This window comes from Amblyomma mixtum, chromosome 7, assembly GCF_055824585.1.
Source record: "Amblyomma mixtum isolate Tamu chromosome 7, ASM5582458v1, whole genome shotgun sequence".
Classification (NCBI taxonomy): Eukaryota; Metazoa; Arthropoda; class Arachnida; order Ixodida; family Ixodidae; genus Amblyomma; species Amblyomma mixtum.
The window spans coordinates 71916766-71934486 of NC_143018.1; the positions used below are offsets into that span (position 1 = coordinate 71916766).

The window sequence follows — 17721 nt, forward strand, 5'->3', positions numbered from 1 at the left end:
TGCATAACTTCATGATCCAGCAGTTCTGTGTTGAGCCTAAACATGTACAGTCGGAGACAAAAGTCTCCGGACCACGTGTTCCTCTAACGAAGCCGATAGCTCTGCTATTAGTCGGCGCCTGGAGACCACACTTGTGGAGGTAAAAGTTAAATTTTTGTTCTTTCATCTCCATAGGTGCAGTCTGATAGTGGAGCTATAAGCTTCGTTTGAGGAACACGTGGTCCGGAGACTTTTGTCTTCGACTGTACATGTCATGCTTGAAAGGGCAGTTGTTCTGTAGCAACTGCGTGATGACCGCCTATTTTCATACATGGTTTCAGAAGTGGGTAAAGAAACCTTATGACGTACCGTGCTGTTCAAACAACATTACATTGAATAATTTCCATTCAGATCCAGGGAATTGAACAACATTATCACGCAAACGTGAAACGAATATTTTTGTACATGCGAAACCAAAGTGTCAGCACCGCTTTTTGCACTGGGCCCCAGGTTCTTTGGTGCAGCACTAATCCATCCGGCAGCATATGCATGTTCTGCAATCTTGCGTGTATTATCTGTGATCGATTTACCTGGTCATAGTTTACGCAGTCACCCTAATGTCAGACCTGAACTGGGAGGAAGGGCTTTTAATGGCGCTATACAGCGATTACTGGGTGTAAAATGCAAACATTGATTCAGTTTTTGTGAAGACCAAACTAGCTGATATCTAGATGTTTGTGGTAAAAATGGTAATGGCAAGAAATACAATTCAATATTTGATGCTGCTAACAAGTCTGAGAATAGGATGGGAATCCTGTAGAGGTTTCTAAAAACCTGTGTCACGTATGATGACATTGAGTGGCCATTCCCTCCATTGGTGTCTGCTCATGCTTGGTGACTTCTGTTACTCTGTCGTGCACAAAACTAAAAGAAAAGAAAAGTTTGATGAGGGTGTGTAAGCAATGTTCATTCGTCATGACATCGGAACTCTGCAAAACAGTTATTTTTCACACTTGTCTTTTCATATTTTTTTTTATGTTTATGAGCTTTTATGTGCTTTTTGAACTGTGTGCAGTGGCATGCTCCTGTGAGTGATCCGGTATGTAAAGCATTGTCATCGCATTACGTTTCCGTATAAAATTTTAGATTTTCATGTATTGGTAAAAGTCAGCCTGTTAATTTTGGCTTTCTTTTCACTTCCAATTTGTACTATTTATTCTTGACGCAGTTAAAGTTTCAACCACCCTTTTGCGATGATTGGCTGTTTGTGACTTTTATGCCGATGTGAAGTGAATGCTGACAGAACACCTTTTTTTTATGGCAAATGTAAAAAAAATGTGTGAATGGATGAAGGAAAGCCTGTCTCTGTCGTGATGCATGTGTATTCTTTCATACAAGTACTTTTTTGTTTCTTTTCCAGGCTGGAATCCTCGTTTCTGACATTTTTGATGAAGCCAAAGTCTCCACCCCACTGATCGTTGGATTGCCCATGGCATTGTCACTCTTGCATGCTCACCTCACTGCAGTGTAGCCTACAGAAATGTTTCTCAGTGTTTATCGTCGTGTGCACTGCTGTACATCCATAGCGTGTTGTTCAGAAACTTGGGCTGTTTTGTTTTGCACATCAGGTTTTACGTCATGATTTACTGACTTGCCTCTGTTTGTGCATATTTATATTTCATACTTCATTTTCCTCACAGGAGCAGAAACGCTGCGGTCGTTTTATTGTTCAACCCTCCTTGCATTATTCACTATGCTGGTTGAAGTATCCCTGGTTGTCCATGTTGTCATGAACGTGATAGCACATACTTGAGAAAGCCTCTGTGATAACCGGACCAGTCAAGTCAGGTTCAGATGCATGTTCTAATGAGAGACTGAAGATTGTGGAATGCGTGACAGTTGGCAGAACTGCATCCATGCATCACTCGGTAGTCCTGTACTTCACTTTTTGCCACCACACTTGATGTGTCGATTTGATTCTTGTGGGGGCAGTTATTCAGCATTGTGTGCATGGCAGGTGTCTATTTTCTTTAAATGATTTTAGAAATGACGTTTACGACCGAGTCAGCAAGCCTTCCAATGCGAGTTAGTGTTGAGACAAGGTTTTGGGTTGTACCTGGCTTACAAACCCTTGAAATCGAAATTGTTTTTCATATGCAGAACGAGAGTTATGTGTGTGAAAGTTGCTTGGTTATGCATTGAAGTGGAGATGTGGCTCCAACTGTGTTGTCATGTTCTCAAATATTTATTCGCCAATAATTTACGTCATCATAGTGCATTCATTCGCAATAATTGAATACCTGTATGTGTCTTATTAGCAGCTTTTTTACTGTGCGTTTATAGATTCATTGATCAGTTGCAAAGTGCCGTCATTCGTACACTTATCCTCAATGGAAAAATGCTTGGTGCTGCTTGTAATTGTGCACTGAGCATGATGGAGGGAGAAAGGGACAGGCAACATTGATTAGAACATGTAACCAATCTCCATTTGCATTGATGTCTGGAAGTGTCTGAAAGAGCATTTCTTTTCTTTATTTCCTTTTTCGGAATTCTTGATCTTGCATGTGTTGTTCTGTGTACTCTATTTTGTTTTTTAGTTCCTTGATGCAAACGCAGATTTTTAACGAGATAGCGTTAAAGGCCCTATAATGCAGAAAATCCGGCGTTGGCGTTGTCGGAATTGAGAGCAATAAATAGGGTGTCGTAGGCAGCCACTCCTGGAGAAGCAACATTGGCGGGCAACCTAGATCACGTGACCTTGTGGTATGTTCACAACCTAGTCACAGGATTGTGAACAAACTAACCTCCTTGGCAGGTGGCAGTTAAATTAATGATTGATTGCGAGAGGTTGCTCGGGAAGAGCAATTTACGTTGTACAAGCCCCACCGGTGGTAGCACCTGCCATCGCAGGGCAGAGGCGCATCCCTTGACCACTGCACCATTGTACAAGGAATGCTGTGAGGTGTCCTAGGGACATACGAATGTAAAGATGAGAATGACGAATTCTGCATATACGGGCATTAACTCATTTACCTCTATCGCGTCATGTCCTTAAGGCATAGTTTCAGTCTCCTCTCCAATTTCTCAAGCCATCTGGAATGTAAGGAATAATAGTTGGCGCTACATTAGGCTTCTTGTGAAAAATTGTGTTTGTGTGCTAGTTAAAATAAGCCTCTTTTTTGCACTCTGTGGTTCTGCTTTCAACTTTTGTTTATACCAGCTGCTAATGAACTGCACCTAAGTTCCCTTGGCTATGAATATGTGTGTTGTTATACTGCTGCAGGTTTGATGGGCAAAAAAAGCCCCATTCTTAGTATTGTCATGTTTCATAACTTGTGGCAGTACAATTACGTACTTATATTTTTATCTATAGTGAGGCCTTGTTGCCAAACCCATGTTGGTCGTTCTTGAGGCAATTTCTGCTCACGGAATAACACCACTACGTATGAGTGCTTGGAGTATCAGTGCCGCCAAATGGAGGCTTTTAGAGGTCATAGTTTGGCTGAAGAATTTCAGTGGGGACCTCACATCTGCCTAATTGGTGTAATATAGTTTTCATGGTTTTCAGATTTTTTATGAATTGATGCTGGTGAAACATTTCATATGTGAGAGGCAATGAGGAGTCTATTTTTTCAGTTTTTTTTACCCAATAACTGCTAAGAGCTGTGGACTAGCTGAGAATACTTATCACTTTTAACTCGGTTTTTATATTGACCGATTTTTTTTGCTACTATAGGTTGTTTGTCCGCTCTAATGCTGTTGCAAAGTGGGTGTCAGCTTAAAAACAAAATATTTTCATTTGACTCAAACTTTTAGTCATCGAACTTGGCCATACAGCTGTTAGCAATGTAACAAGGACTGCTGAGCATGAGTGTCTTGACCACTGGGCAGTTCTTGGGAGGTGGGTCATCTCACACGAATGCACTCAGGCATATCTCCATTATTTCATGAAACATGATTTTTTTTCCCATCGTGCAGGCTCGGTCACCACTCAGGGCAGCTGCAACTCATCACTAAAACAAGAACCCCCAGCAAGGCAGTACCGGTTCCGGTGCTCCGAGTGTTGCTACACCACGAATATTCGCACCGACTTAAAGAAGCACGAGAGGAGCCACACCGGAGAGCGCCCCTACCAGTGCAGCCGTTGCAGCAAGTGCTTTGCTAGGAGCGATGCCCTAGCAGTGCATCTTCGCACCCACACTGGGGAGAAGCCGTACCAGTGCACCTATTGCAGCCAGCGCTTTGTAAGCAATACAAACATGACAGGCCACCTTCGCACCCACACAGGTGAAAATCGGCACCAGTGCCACTTGTGTCCTAAGACCTATGCACGAAAGAGGAGCTTGAATCACCACATGCAAAATCACAAGAGCAAAGAACTGTCCTAGTTTCACTTTTTGTCGTGAGAATGAACGGAATATTCGTTTAAAGCTCCAGCTACGTAGACCTCTACGGTCATCTGGAACTGTGGTGCAATTGCAAGTAGCAGTTGCGCATTGCTTGAATTTTCCAGTTTCGCTGCAATAACTTTGCTGTTGTGGTTCGTTTGTTTAAAGGGACACTGAGGGTGTATTTAAGTTGACCTATACCAACCGGTTTCTATCCCAGTGGGCATTGAAACTCCCTTGGGACATCCTGAGGATGTTCAGGATGTCTGCAGGACATCCCAGGGAGGTTCAGTGGCCATCGGCATGTTCTAATGATGAAGAGGCTACTTGCACTGAAGAGGTAGTGATGCCACTGGTCATTTTCACAACCTAGTCATGGTGGCATCAGTCCTCTTGTAATGCAGATCTCTGTGGCCAGACCACACCGCCATCCACTTCCAGTCAGCAGTCACAGAGTCATGTTTTTTTCCTTCATCATCAATGTTGCAAGTTTGAATCAAACGGTTGGAGGAAAAAAACATTCTATTTTCAACTTTGAACTTCTCACCAATGATCATGATCACATCTTTTGCTGCTAAATAAACATCATTAGAGCCCGAAAGAGCCAAACATAATTTTGCTGAGTACAGAAACAGGATGGAGTTCCCCTGTGTGCTCCATCAAAGAAAGGAAGGAATGTATTCTGACATGGCTCACATTGTTATGTGTTACATGGAGCCACACCAACAGAAAGAGTTGTGATATAGGCAAAACTATTCGGTGAATGACTCTAGGTACATTTGGAATAGTAAACAATGGCATAAAGATGTGGATAAATTATAGAGTTGTGTTTGCTTTGTGATAAGCTTTGCTTTCAGTTTAATAAATCTTTTGCAGTGTGCTATCGTCCAACTTTTGTGTGCTTGAAAAGCGAATGTGGTTAATAAACCTGCTTGACCCTTTGTGGGGCAGCAGGACACATGCATTCCACTTGCTTCAGGTGTCTACAGATGGACAGGGGTTCACCTGTGTGCCATATTCTTGCATGCTGAAAACTACCAAACTTTCAAATGAGCCGTTCGGCGTGTGTTTTTAACTTTCGCTTATTGCCATCCTTGGTATTCTGCGTGTTTTTACAAGTATGAGAAAATATTTCTTGAAAAATCTTTGACCTCTTGTCTTTTCCACCATTCAGCTGCCTCATAATAGTTCTTGAAGCAATTTTCTTTTCTAATGCAATTTTTTTACACATTGAAAGGACAGCAGTACAAACACGCACCATATTTGGGGTCTTGTAATGTAGTGATGGGTACACCTGGGGCAGGTTTAGAAGCAAAAGTTTGGAAGAAAAACGTGAATAGGAGGCACTGTGGGAGACTGAAAAAAGAAAACTGGACCTACGCCATAACAGGATAACTTGAGCATTTTTCATGCTATAAGCCTTGAGCTCACTTCATGCGTAGTGCAGTTAATCCTCTCCCCGAAAAATAATTTCATTCATTGTTTTCATGTAGCATATATATGTGGACTGTCCTAGCATGCTCCCATTTTTTTTTTAAGGGTGCTTCTCTTAAGACAAATTTTCTGGTCCCTTAAAATTCATCTTAAAGGGAGTCTACTGTACTTCCTGCTTTGCATTTTTTGCCAAATATGTAATTTACCTCTTTGGGAGAGTATTGAGTTTGCAGTCTTTTGTGCATGTATGTGTTGATAGGCAAAATAATTGTTCTGCAAACGTAAACAGTTATCAAGTGAATGCTGTCTCTGGAAGCTGTCGGCATGACATAGGCATCTGAATGCTTCAACAAGTGCTGCCATTAACATTCGTCTTGGTGTCCAGTATCAACTCTTGTATCCGAACACTTCAGCAAACATTGGAGTTGTCTTGCGTTTTCTGTGTTGTTCTTGTTGCCGGGGCCAGATTTACGGGTTGCTCTCTCGAAACCCGCGGTTCGAGGGGTGGGAGTTAGCGGTCCTTTTGAATCACCTAATTTTTGTGATTCTTTGGTTGCAAAAGTTTGGTTCGGCATGATTTTCCTGTGTAAAGTGTCTCACTTGAATGGGGCGTGACCCTCCACCCCCATCGATCCACCCTTGTTTATGGCATTGTGAAAATAGCACCAGGAACGTTAGCTTGCCTCATTCTTTTTTGTGTTTGTGCAAAAGAATCTATGAGTCTGAAATGGATAATTACGGATGGTGAGGAGAGCTGACTTTAGTTTATGTATTTTCTTGTATTTTTTTGTGTGTTTTTTCAGGCTAGAAGCCCCTCTTCTCAAATTTCCAGAGTTGTGCAAGTGTCCCCGGGTCCAGTCTCTGGGTTACTTTTGGCCGGGTCGTTGTTTTTTTCCGTCCGCCCTATAGTGCAGCTTGTTGAAAACAGTCTCAGCATTCAGTCTGTGTGCACAGTGCTTTCGCAATACGGCCATGCTTGTTTTGCTTTGCACAAAGTTTTACATGATGCTCCCCCAGGAAGCCAGTATTTTGCAGATTTGCGTCAAATATTTTCACTTTACATTCACTGGTGCAGTTACTCCGTTGACCTGTCTTACTTTATCTTTCTGGGACAATCTGCCGCTCAAAACATTAAGGAACAACTGCACACATTTCTATAAGGGTAGTTGCACATATGCTCACGAAAGCTTCCCTTGTGACCCGGCAAGTTGGGTCATACAAATAGGCACTTCTAGGTGGCCAACAACTGCAGAATGTGAAAATGTTCGCATGAATGCATAACTTCATGGTCCAGCTGTTCTATGTTGAGCCTAAACATGTACAGTCGGGGACAAAACTCTCCGCACCACGGGTTCCTTTAACGAAGCCGATAGCTCTGCTATTATTCGGTGGCTGGAGACCACACTTGTGGAGGTAAAAGTTAAATTTTTGTTCTTTCATCTCCACAAGTGCGGTCTCCAACCGCTGTCTGATAGTAGAGCTATAAGCTTCGTTTGAGGAACACGTGGTCCGGAGAATTTTGTCCCCGACTGTACATGTCATGCTTGAAAGGGCAGTTGTTCTGTAGCGACTGCATGTTGACCGCCTATTTTCATACATGGTTTCAGAAGTGGCTAAAGAAACCTTATGACATACCGTGTTGTTCAAACAACATTACACTGAATAATTTGCATTCAGATCCAGGGAATTGAACAAAATTATCACGCAAATGTGAAACAAATCTTTTTGTACATGCGAAACCAAAGTGTCAGCACCGCTCTTTGCACTGGCCACCAGGTTCTTTGGTGCAGCACTGATCCATCTGGCAGCATATGCATGCTCTGCAATCTTGCGTGTATTATCTGTTATCGATTTACCTGGTCATAGTTTACGCAGTCACCCTAATGTCAGACCTGAACTGGGAGGAAGGGCTTTTAATGGCGCTATACAGCGTGTACTGGGTGTAAAATGCAAACATTGATTAGGTTTCTGTGGAGACCAAACTAGCTGATATCTAGATGTTTGTGGTAAAAATGGTTATGGCAAGAAATACAATTCAATATTTGATGCTGCTAACAAATCTGAGAATGGGATGGGAATCCTGTAGAGGTTTCTGAAAACCTGTGCCACGTATGATGATTTTGAGTGGCCATTCCCTCCATTGGTGTCTGCTCATGCTTGGTGTCTTCTGTTACTATGTGGTTCACAAAACTAAAAGAAAAGTTTGATGAGGGTGTGTAAGCAATGTTCATTCATCATGGCATCGGAACTCTGCAAAACAAAGTTATTTTTCACGCTTCTCTTTTCATATTGTTTTTATGTTTATGAGCTTTTATGTGCTTTTTGAACTGTGTGCAGTGGCAGGCTCCTGTGAGTGATCTGGTATGTAAAGCAAAGTCATCGCATTACGTTTCCGTATAAAATTTTAAATTTTCATGTATTGGTAAAAGTCAGCCTGTTAAGTGTGGCTTTCTTTTCACTTCCAATTTGTACTATTTATTCTTGGCGCATTTAAAGTTTCAACCACCCTTTTGTGATGATTGGCTGTTTGTGACTTTTATGCCGATGTGAAGTGAATGCCCACAGAACACCTTTTTTTTTATGGCAAATGTAAAAAATATGTGTGAATGAATGAAGGAAAGCCTGTCTTTGTCATGATGCATGAGTATTTTCTCATACAAGTACTTTTCTGTTTCTTTTCCAGGCTGGAATCCTCGTTTCGGACATTTTTGATGAAGCCAAAGTCTCCACCCCACTGATCGTTGGATTGCCCATGGCATTGTCGCTTATGCATGCTCACCTCACTGCAGTGTAGCCTACAGAAATGTTTCTCACTGTTTATTGTCATGTGCACTGCTGTACATCCATAGCGTCTGGCTCAGAAACTTGGGCTGTTTTGTTTTGCACATCAGGTTTTACGTCATGATTTACTCGCCTCTGTTTGTCCATATTTATATTTCACACTTCATTTTCCTCACAGGAGCAGAAACGCTGCTGTCATTTTATTGCTATACCATCTTTGCATTATTCACTATGCTGCTTGAAGTATCCCCGGTTGTCCATGTTGTCATGAACGGGATAGCACATACTTGAGAAAGCCTCTGTGATAACCGGACCACTCAAGTCAGGTTCATATGCATGTTCTAATGAGGGACTGAAGACTGTGGAATGCGTGACAGTTGGCAGAACTACATCCATGCATCACTCGGTAGTCCTGTACTTCACTTTTTGCCACCACATTTGATGTGTCGATTTGATTCTTGTGGGGCAGTTATTCAGCATTGTGTGCATGGCAGCTCTCTATTTTCTTTAAATCATTTTAGAAATGACGTTTTTACGACGGAGTCAGCAAGCCTTGCAATGCGAGTTAGTGTTGAGACAAGGTTTCGGGTTGTACCTGGTTTACAAACCCTTGAAATCGAATTTGTTTTTCATATGCAGAACGAGAGTTATGTGTGTGAAAGTTGCCAGTCTTTGTAGCAGGGTGCTTGGTTATGCAGTGAAGTGCAGATGTGGCTCCAACTGTGTTGTCGTGTTCTCAAATATTTTGTCGCCAATAATTTACCTCGTCATAGTGCATTCATTCGCAATAATTGAATACCTGTATGTGTCTTATTAGCAGCTTTTTTTGACTGTGTGTTTATAGATTCATTGATCAATTGCAAAGTTCCGTCATTCGTACACTTATCCTCAATGGAAAAATGCTTGATGCTACTTGTAATTGTGCACTGAGCATGATGGAAGGAGAAAGAGACAGGCAGCATTGATTAGAACATGTGACCAATCTCCATTTGCAATGATGTCTGGGAGTGTCTGAAAGAGCATTTCTTTTCTTTGTTTCCTTTTTCGGAATTCTTGATGTTGCATGTGTAGTTCTGTGTGCTCTGTTTTGTTTTTTAGTTCCTTGATGCAAACGCAGGTTTTTAACGAGATAGCGTTAAAGGCCCTGTAATGCAGAAAATCCGGCGTTGGCGTCGTCAGAATTGAGAGTGATAAATAGGGTGGCGTAGACAGCGCTACTCCTGGAGAAGCAACATTGGTGGGCAACATAGGTCACGTGACCTTGTGGGATGGTCACAACCTAGTCACAGGATTGTGAACAAACTAACCACCTTGGCAGGTGCCAGTTAAATTACTGGTTGATTGCGAGAGGTTGCTCGGGAATAGCAACTTGGGTCTCACAAGTCCCACCATTGGCAGCACCTGCCGTCGCAGGGCGCAGTGTCGCATCCCTTATCCGCTGCACCATTGTGCAAGGAATGGTGTGAGGAGTCCTACGGACATAGGAATGTAAAGATGAGACTGACCAATTCTGCATATATGGGCATTAACTCATTTAACGCTAAGTGTCCTCACCAATTTTTCAAGCCATCTGGGATGTAAGGAATGATAGTTGGCACTACATTAGGCTTCCTAGGGAAAAATTGTGTTTGTGTGCTCGTTAGAATTAGCCTTTCTTTTTACACCCTGTGGCTCTGCTTTCAGTTTTTGTTTTTTTACACTAGCTGCTAATCAACTGCAACTGAGCACCCTTGGCTATGAATATGTGTTGTTGTACGGTTGCAGGTTTGATCGGCAAAGAAAGACCCATTCTTATTAGTTTCATGTTTCATAACTTGCAGCTGTGCAGTTATGTACTTATATTTTTATGTATTACGAGGCCTTGTTGCCAAACCCATGTAGGTCGTTCTTGAGGCAAATTCTGCTAACGGAATAACATGACTACGTATAAGTGCTTGGAGTATTAGTGACGCCAAATGGAGGCTTTTAGAGGTCCTAGCTTGGCCGAAGAACTTTAGTGGGGACCTCGCACCTACCTAATTAGTGTAATATATTATTTATGGTACTCAGATTTTTTATACTGAGGCTGGTGAGACATTTCATATGTGAGAGGCAATGAGGAGTCTATTTTTTTAGTTTTTCCCCCAATAACTGCTAAGAGCTGTGAAGTGGCTGAGAATACTTATCACTTTTAACTCGTTTATTATATTGACCCCTTTTTTTTGCTATTATAGGTTGTTTGTCTGCTGTAATGCTATTGCAAACTGGGTGCCAGCTTGAAAACAATGTCTTTTCATCTCACTCAAACTTTTAGTCACCAAATTTGGCCGTACAGCTGTTAGCAATGTAACAAGGCCTGCTGAGCATGAGTGTCTTGACCATTGGGCAGTTCTTGGAAGGTTGGTCACCACATATGAATGCACTGAGGCATATCTCCGTTACTTCATAAAACACAATTTCTTTTCCCATCGTGCAGGCTCGGTCACCGCTCACGGCAGCCGCAACTCATCACCAGAACAAAAACCACCAGCAGGGCAGTACCGGTTCCGGTGCTCCGAGTGTTGCTACGCCACGAATTGTCGCAGCGACTTCAAGAAGCACGAGAGGAGCCACACTGGAGAGCGCCCCTACCAGTGCACTCTTTGCAGCAAGTGCTTTGCTAGGAGCGACAACCTGGCAGTGCATCTTCGCAGGCACACTGGGGAGAAGCCGTACCAGTGCACCTATTGCAGCCACCGCTTCGCAAGCAGACCAGACATGACAGGGCACCTTCACACCCACACAGGTGAAAATCGGTACCAGTGCCGCTTGTGTCCCAAGACCTATGCGCGAAAGAGAACCTTGACTCACCACATGCGAAATCACAAGAGCAAAGAACTGTCCTAGTTTCACTTTTTGTCGTGAGAATGAACGGAGTATTCGCCTAAAGCTCCAGCTACGTACACCTCTATGGTCGTCTGGAACTGTGGTGCAATTGCAAGTAGCAGTTGTGCATTGCTTGAATTTTCCGGTTTGGCTGCAATAACTTTGCTGTTGTGGTTCGTTGTTTAAAGGGGCGCTGAGGGTGTATTTAAGTTGACCTATACCAACCAGTTTCTATCCCAGTGGGCATTGAAACTTCCTTGGGACATCCTAAGGATGTTCAGGATGTCTGCAGGACGTCCCAGGGAGGTTCAGTGGCCATCGGCATGTTCTAATGACGAAGAGGCTACTTGCACTGGAGGTGAATCTAGAAAGAGATGGAAAGGTAGTGATGCCACTGGTCATTTTCACAAGCTAGTCATGATGGCATCAGTCCTCTTGTAATTCAGATCTGTGTGGCCATACTGCAGCGCCATCCACTTCCAGCCAACAGTCACAGAGTCTTCTTTTTTTCCTTCATCATCAATGTTGAAAGTTTGAGTCAAACGACTGGAATTAAAAAAACATTCCATTTCAACTCTGAACTACTCTCCAAGATCGCATCTCTTGCTACTAAATGAACATCAGTAGAGCCCGAAAGAGCCAAACATAATTTTGCTGAGAAGAGAAACGGGATGGAGTTGCCCTGAGTGCTCTTTCAAAGAAAGGAAGGAACGTATTCTTACACAGCTCACATTGTTATGTGTGACATGGAGCCACATTGACTGAAAGAGTTGTGATATTGCAAAACTATTTGCTGAATGACTTTGGGTACATTCGGAAGTGAAAACAATGGCATGAAGATGTAGATATATTATAGAGAGTTGAGTTTGCTTTGTCATAAGGTTGACTTAGAGTTTAATAAATCTTTTTTTGGAGTTTGCTATCGTCCAACTTTTGTGTGCTTGAAAAGCGAATGTGGTAAAGAAACCTGCTTAACCCTTTGTGGGGTAACAGGACACATGCGTTCCACTTGCATCAAGTGTCTACAAATGGACAGGGATCCACCTATGTGCCATATTCTTGCATGCTGAAAACTACCAAACTTTCAAATAAGCCGTTCGGCGTGTGTTTTTAACTTTCACACATTGGCATCCTTGGTATTCTGCATGTTTTTACAAGCATGAGAAAATATTTCTTGAAAAATTTTTGACCTCTTGTCTTTTAAACCTTTCAGCTGCCTCATAATAGTTCTTGAAGCAATTTTCATTCCTAATGCAATTTTTTTAAGCACTGAAAGGACAGCAGTACAAACACGCACCACATTTGGGGTCTTGTAATGTAGTGATTGGTACACCTGGGGCAGGTTTAGAAGCAAAAGATTGGAAAAAAACGCGAATAGGAGGCACTGTGGGAGACTGAAAAAAAGAAAACTGCACCTGCGCCACAACAGGATAACTTGAGCTTTTTTCATGCTATCAGCCTTGAGCTCATTTCATGCATAGTGCAGTTAATCCTCTCCCCGAAAAATAATTTCGTTCATTGTTTTCATGTAGCATATATATGTGGACTGTCCTAGCATGCTCACATTTTATTTTTAAGGGTGCTTCTCTTAAGACAAATTTTCTGGTCCCTTAAAATTCATCTTAAAAGGAGTCTACTGTACTTCCTGCTTAGCAGTTTTTGCCATATATGTAATTTACCTCTTTGGGAGAGTATAGAGTTTGCAGTCTTTTGTGCATGTATGTGTTGATAGGCAAAATAATTGTTCTGCAAATGTAAGCAGTTATCAAGTGAATGCTGTCTCTGGAAGCGGTCGGCATGCCATAGGCATCTGAATGCGTCAACAAGTGCTGCCATTAACATTCTTCTTGGTGTCCAGTATCAACTCTTGTATCCGAACACTTCAGCAAACATTGGAGTTGTCTTGCGTTTTCTGTGTTGTTCTTGTTGCCGGGGCCAGATTTACGGGTTGCTCTCTCAAAAGCCGCAGTTGGAGGGGTGGGAGTTAGCGGTCCTTTTGAACCACCTAATTTTTGTGATTCTTTGGTAGCAAAAGTTTGGTTCGGCATGATTTTCCTGTGTAAAGTGTCTCACTTGAATGGGGTGTGACCCTCTACCCCCATCGATCCACCCTTGCTTATGGCATTCTGAAAATAGCACCAGGCATGTTAGCTTGCCTCATTCTTTTTTGTGTTTGTGCAAAAGAATCTCTGAAGTGTGAAATGGATAATTAAGGATGGTGAGAAGAGCTGACTTTAGTTCATGTATGTTCTTGTATTTTTTTGTGTGTTTTTTCAGGCTTGAAGCCCCTCTTCTCAAATTTCCAAAGTTGTGCAAGTGTTCCCTGGTCCAGTCTCCTGATTACTTTTTGCCGGGTCGTTGTTTTTTTCCGTCCGCCCTGTAGTGCAGCTTGTTGAAAACAGTCTCAGCAATCAGTCTGTGTGCACAGTGCTTTCGCAATACAGCCATGCTTGTTTTGTTTTGCGCAAAGTTTTACATGATGCTTCCCCAGCAAGCCAGTATTTTGCAGATTTGCCTCAAATATTTTCACTTTACATTCACTGGTGCAGTTACTCCGTTGACATGTCTTACTTTATCTTTCTGGGACAATCTGCCGCTCAAAACATGAAGGACCAACTGCACACATTTCTGTAAGGGTAGTTGCACATATGCTCACGAAAGCTTCCCTTGTGACCCGGCAAGTTGGGTCATATAGATAGCCACTTCTGGGCGGCCAAGGACTGCAGAATGTGAAAATGTTCGCATGAATGCATAACTTCATGATCCAGCAGTTCTATGTTGAGCCTAAACATGTACAGTCGGGGACAAAAGTCTCCGGACCACGTGTTTCTCTAACGAAGCCGATAGCTCTGCTATTATTCGGCGGCTGGAGACCACACTTGTAGAGGTAAAAGTTGAATTTCTGTTCTTTCATCTCCACAGGTGTGGTCTGATAGTAGAGCTATAAGCTTCGTTTGAGGAACACGTGGTCCGGAGACTTTTGTCCCCGACTGTACATGTCATGCTTGAAAGGGCAGTTGTTCTGTAGCAACTGCATGTTGACCGCCTGTTTTCATACATGGTTTCAGAAGTGGGTAAAGAAGCCTTATGACATACCGTGCTGTTCAAACAACATTACACTGAATAATTTGCATTCAGATCCAGGGAATTGAACAACATTATCACGCAAACATGAAACAAATATTTTTGTACATGCGAAACCAAAGTGTCAGCACCGCTCTTTGCAATCGGCACCGGGTTCTTTGGTGCAGCACTAATCCATCTGGCAGCATATGCATGTTCTGCAATCTTGCGTGTATTATCTGTGATCGATTTACCTGGTCATAGTTAACGCAGTCAGCCTAATGTGAAACGTGAACTGGGAGGAAGGGCTTTTAATGGCGTTATACAGCGTGTACTGGGTGTAAAATGCAAACATTGATTAAGTTTCTGTGAACACCAAACTAGCTGATATCTAGATGTTTGGGGTAAAAATGGTTACGGCAAGAAATATGATTCAATATTTGATGCTGCTGACAAATCTGAGAATAGGATGGGAATCCTGTAGAGGTTTCTGAAAACCTGTGCCACGTATGATGATTTTGAGTGGCCCTTCCCTCCATTGGTGTCTTCTGTTACTCTGTGGTGCACAAAACTAAAAGAAAAGAAAAGTTTGATGAGGGTGTGTAAGCAATGTTCATTCATCATGACATCCGAACTCTGCAAAACAAAGTTATTTTGCACTATTCTCTTTTCATATATTTTTTATGTTTATGAGCTTTTATGTGCCTTTTGAACTGTGTGCTGTGGCAGGCTGCTGTGAGTGATCTCGTATGTAAAGCATTGTCATCGCATTACGTTTCCGTATCAAATTTTTAATTTTCATGTATTGCTAAAAGTCAGCCTGTTAAGTGTGGCTTTCTTTTTACTTCCAATTTGTACTATTTATTCTTGATGCAGTTAAAGTTTCAACCACCCTTTTGTGATGATTGGCTGTTTGTGACTTTTATGCTGATGTGAAGTGAATGCCGACAGAACACCTTTTTTTTTATGGCAAATGTAAAAAAAAATGTGGGAATGGATGAAGGAAAGCCTCTCTCTGTCATGATGCGTGAGTATTTTCTCATACAAGTACTTTTCTGTTTCTTTTCCAGGCTGGAATCCTCGTTTCTGACATTTTTGATGAAGCCAAAGTCTCCACCCCACTGATCGTTGGATTGCCCATGGCATTGTCGCTTTTCCATGCTCACCTCACTGCAGTGTAGCCTACAGAAGTGTTTCTCAGTGTTTACCGTCATGTGCACTGCTGTACATCCATAGCGTGTTGCTCAGAAACTTCGGCTGTTTTGCACATCAAGTTTTACGTCACGATTTACTGACTTGACTCTGTGCATATTTATATTTCATACTTCATTTTCCTAACAGGAGCTGAAATGCTGCTGTCATTTCATTGTTCAACCCTCCTTGCATTACTCACTATGCTGCTTGAAGTATCCCTGGTTGTCCATGTTGTCGTGAACGGGATAGCACATACTTGAGAAAGCCTCTGTGATAACCGGACCAGTCAAGTCAGGTTCATATGCATGTTCTAATGAGGGACTGAAGATTGTGGAATGCGTGACAGTTGGCAGAACTGCATCCATGCATCACTCGGTAGTCCTGTACTTCACTTTTTGCCGCCACACTTGATGTGTCGATTTGATTCTTGTGGGGGCACTTATTCAGCATTGTGTGCATGGCAGGTGTCTATTTTCTTTAAATGATTTTAGAAATGACGTTTACGACCGAGTCAACAAGCCTTGCAATCTGAGTTAGTGTTGAGACAGGGTTTGGGATTGTACCTGGTTTACAAACCGTTGAAATCGAAATTGTTTTTCATATGCAGAACGAGAGTTATATGTGTGAAAGTTGCCAGCCTTAGTAGCAGGGTGCTTGGTTATGCAGTGAAGCGCAGATGTGGCTCCAACTGTGCTCTCATGTTCTCTGATATTTTTTCACCAATAATGTAACTCGTTATAGTGCATTTATGCGCAATAACTGTGTGTGTGTCTTATTAGCAGCTGTTTTTACTGTGTGTTTATAGATTCATTGATCGGTTGCAAAGTGCCGTCATTCGTACACTTATCCTCAATGGAAAAATGCTTGATGCTGCTTGTAATTCTGCACTGAGCATGATGGGGGGAGAAAGGGACAGGCAACATTGATTAGAACATGTGACCAATCTCCATTTGCATTGATGTCTGGAAGTATCTGAAAGAGCATTTCTTTTCTTTATTTCCTATTTCGGAATTCTTGATGTTGCATGTGTTGTTCTGTGTACTCTGTTTTGTTTTTTTAGTTCCTTGATGTAAACGCAGGTTTTTAACGAGATAGCGTTAAAGGCCCCGATATGCAGAAAATCCGGCGTTGGCATTGTCGGAATTGAGAGCAATAAATAGGGTGGCGTCGGCAGCCACTCCTGGAGAAGCAACATTGGTGGGCAACCTAGGTCACGTGACCTTGTGGTATGTTCACAACCTAGTCACAGGATTGTGAACAAACTAACCTCCTTGGCAGGTGGCAGTTAAATTAATGATTGATTGCGAGAGGTTGCTCGGGAAGAGCAATTTAGGTTGCACAAGACCCACTGGTGTCAAAATCTGCCGTCCCAGAGCAGTATCGCTTCCCTTGACCACTGCACCGTTGTACAAGGAATGGTGTGAGGTGTCCTAGGGACATACGAATGTAAAGATGAGAATGACCAATTGTGCATATATGGGCATTAACTCATTTAACGCTATCGCGTCATGTCCTTAAGGCGTAGTTTAAGTCTCCTCTCCAATTTCTCAAGCCATCTGGAATGTAAGGAATAATAGTTGGCGCTACATTAGGCTTCGTAGTGAAAATTTGCGTTTGTGTGCTCGTTAGAATAAGCCTCTTTTTTTACACCCTGTGGTTCTGCTTTCAACTTTTTGGTTTCTACCAGCTTCTAATGAACTGCACCTGAGTGCCCTTGGCTATGAATATGTGTTGTTGTTATACTGTTGCAGCTTTGATGGGCAAAAAAAGCCCTGTTCTTAGTATTGTCATGTTGCATAACTTCTGGCAGTACAATTGCGTACTTATATTTTTATGTATTACGAGGCCTTGTTGCCAAACCCACGTTGGTCGTTCTTGAGGCAATCTCTGCTAACGGAATAACATGACTACGTATAAGTGCTTGGAGTATTAGTGCCGCCAAGTGGAGGCTTTTAGAGGTCCTAGTTTGGCTGAAGAACTTTAGTGGGGACCTCATACCTACCTAATTGATGTAATATAATTTTTATGGTTTTCAGAT

At 42.3% G+C, this 17721-nt stretch overlaps 1 protein-coding gene across 2 annotated transcripts; it reads left to right on the plus strand.

Annotated features, from left to right (window-relative positions):
- The first annotated feature begins 274 nt into the window (after positions 1–274).
- LOC149336445 (uncharacterized) lies at positions 275–12726 on the plus strand. 2 transcript variants are annotated; one of them, XM_089552905.1, is made up of 2 exons: positions 275–4238; positions 11151–12726. In XM_089552905.1, the coding sequence occupies exons 1-2, from the start codon at positions 3927–3929 to the stop codon at positions 11445–11447; spliced, it is 609 nt and encodes a 202-aa protein (XP_089409031.1). In that variant the 5' UTR covers positions 275–3926; the 3' UTR covers positions 11448–12726. The 2 variants fall into 2 exon arrangements, with proteins under 2 accessions (XP_089409031.1, XP_089409030.1); XM_089552904.1 differs by lacking the exon at positions 11151–12726 and adding an exon at positions 8485–8874 and having other exon boundaries at positions 275–4223.
- The last annotated feature ends 4995 nt before the right edge of the window (positions 12727–17721 follow it).

Coding starts and splice junctions, on each gene's coding strand:
- LOC149336445 (XM_089552905.1), top strand. CDS start 3,927: ATGAAACATGATTTTTTTTCCCATCGTGCAGGCTCGGTCACCACTCAG. Junction 4,239..11,150: donor GCTTTGTAAGCAATACAAAC/ATGACAGGCCAC, acceptor TGTCGCAGCGAC/TTCAAGAAGCACGAGAGGAG.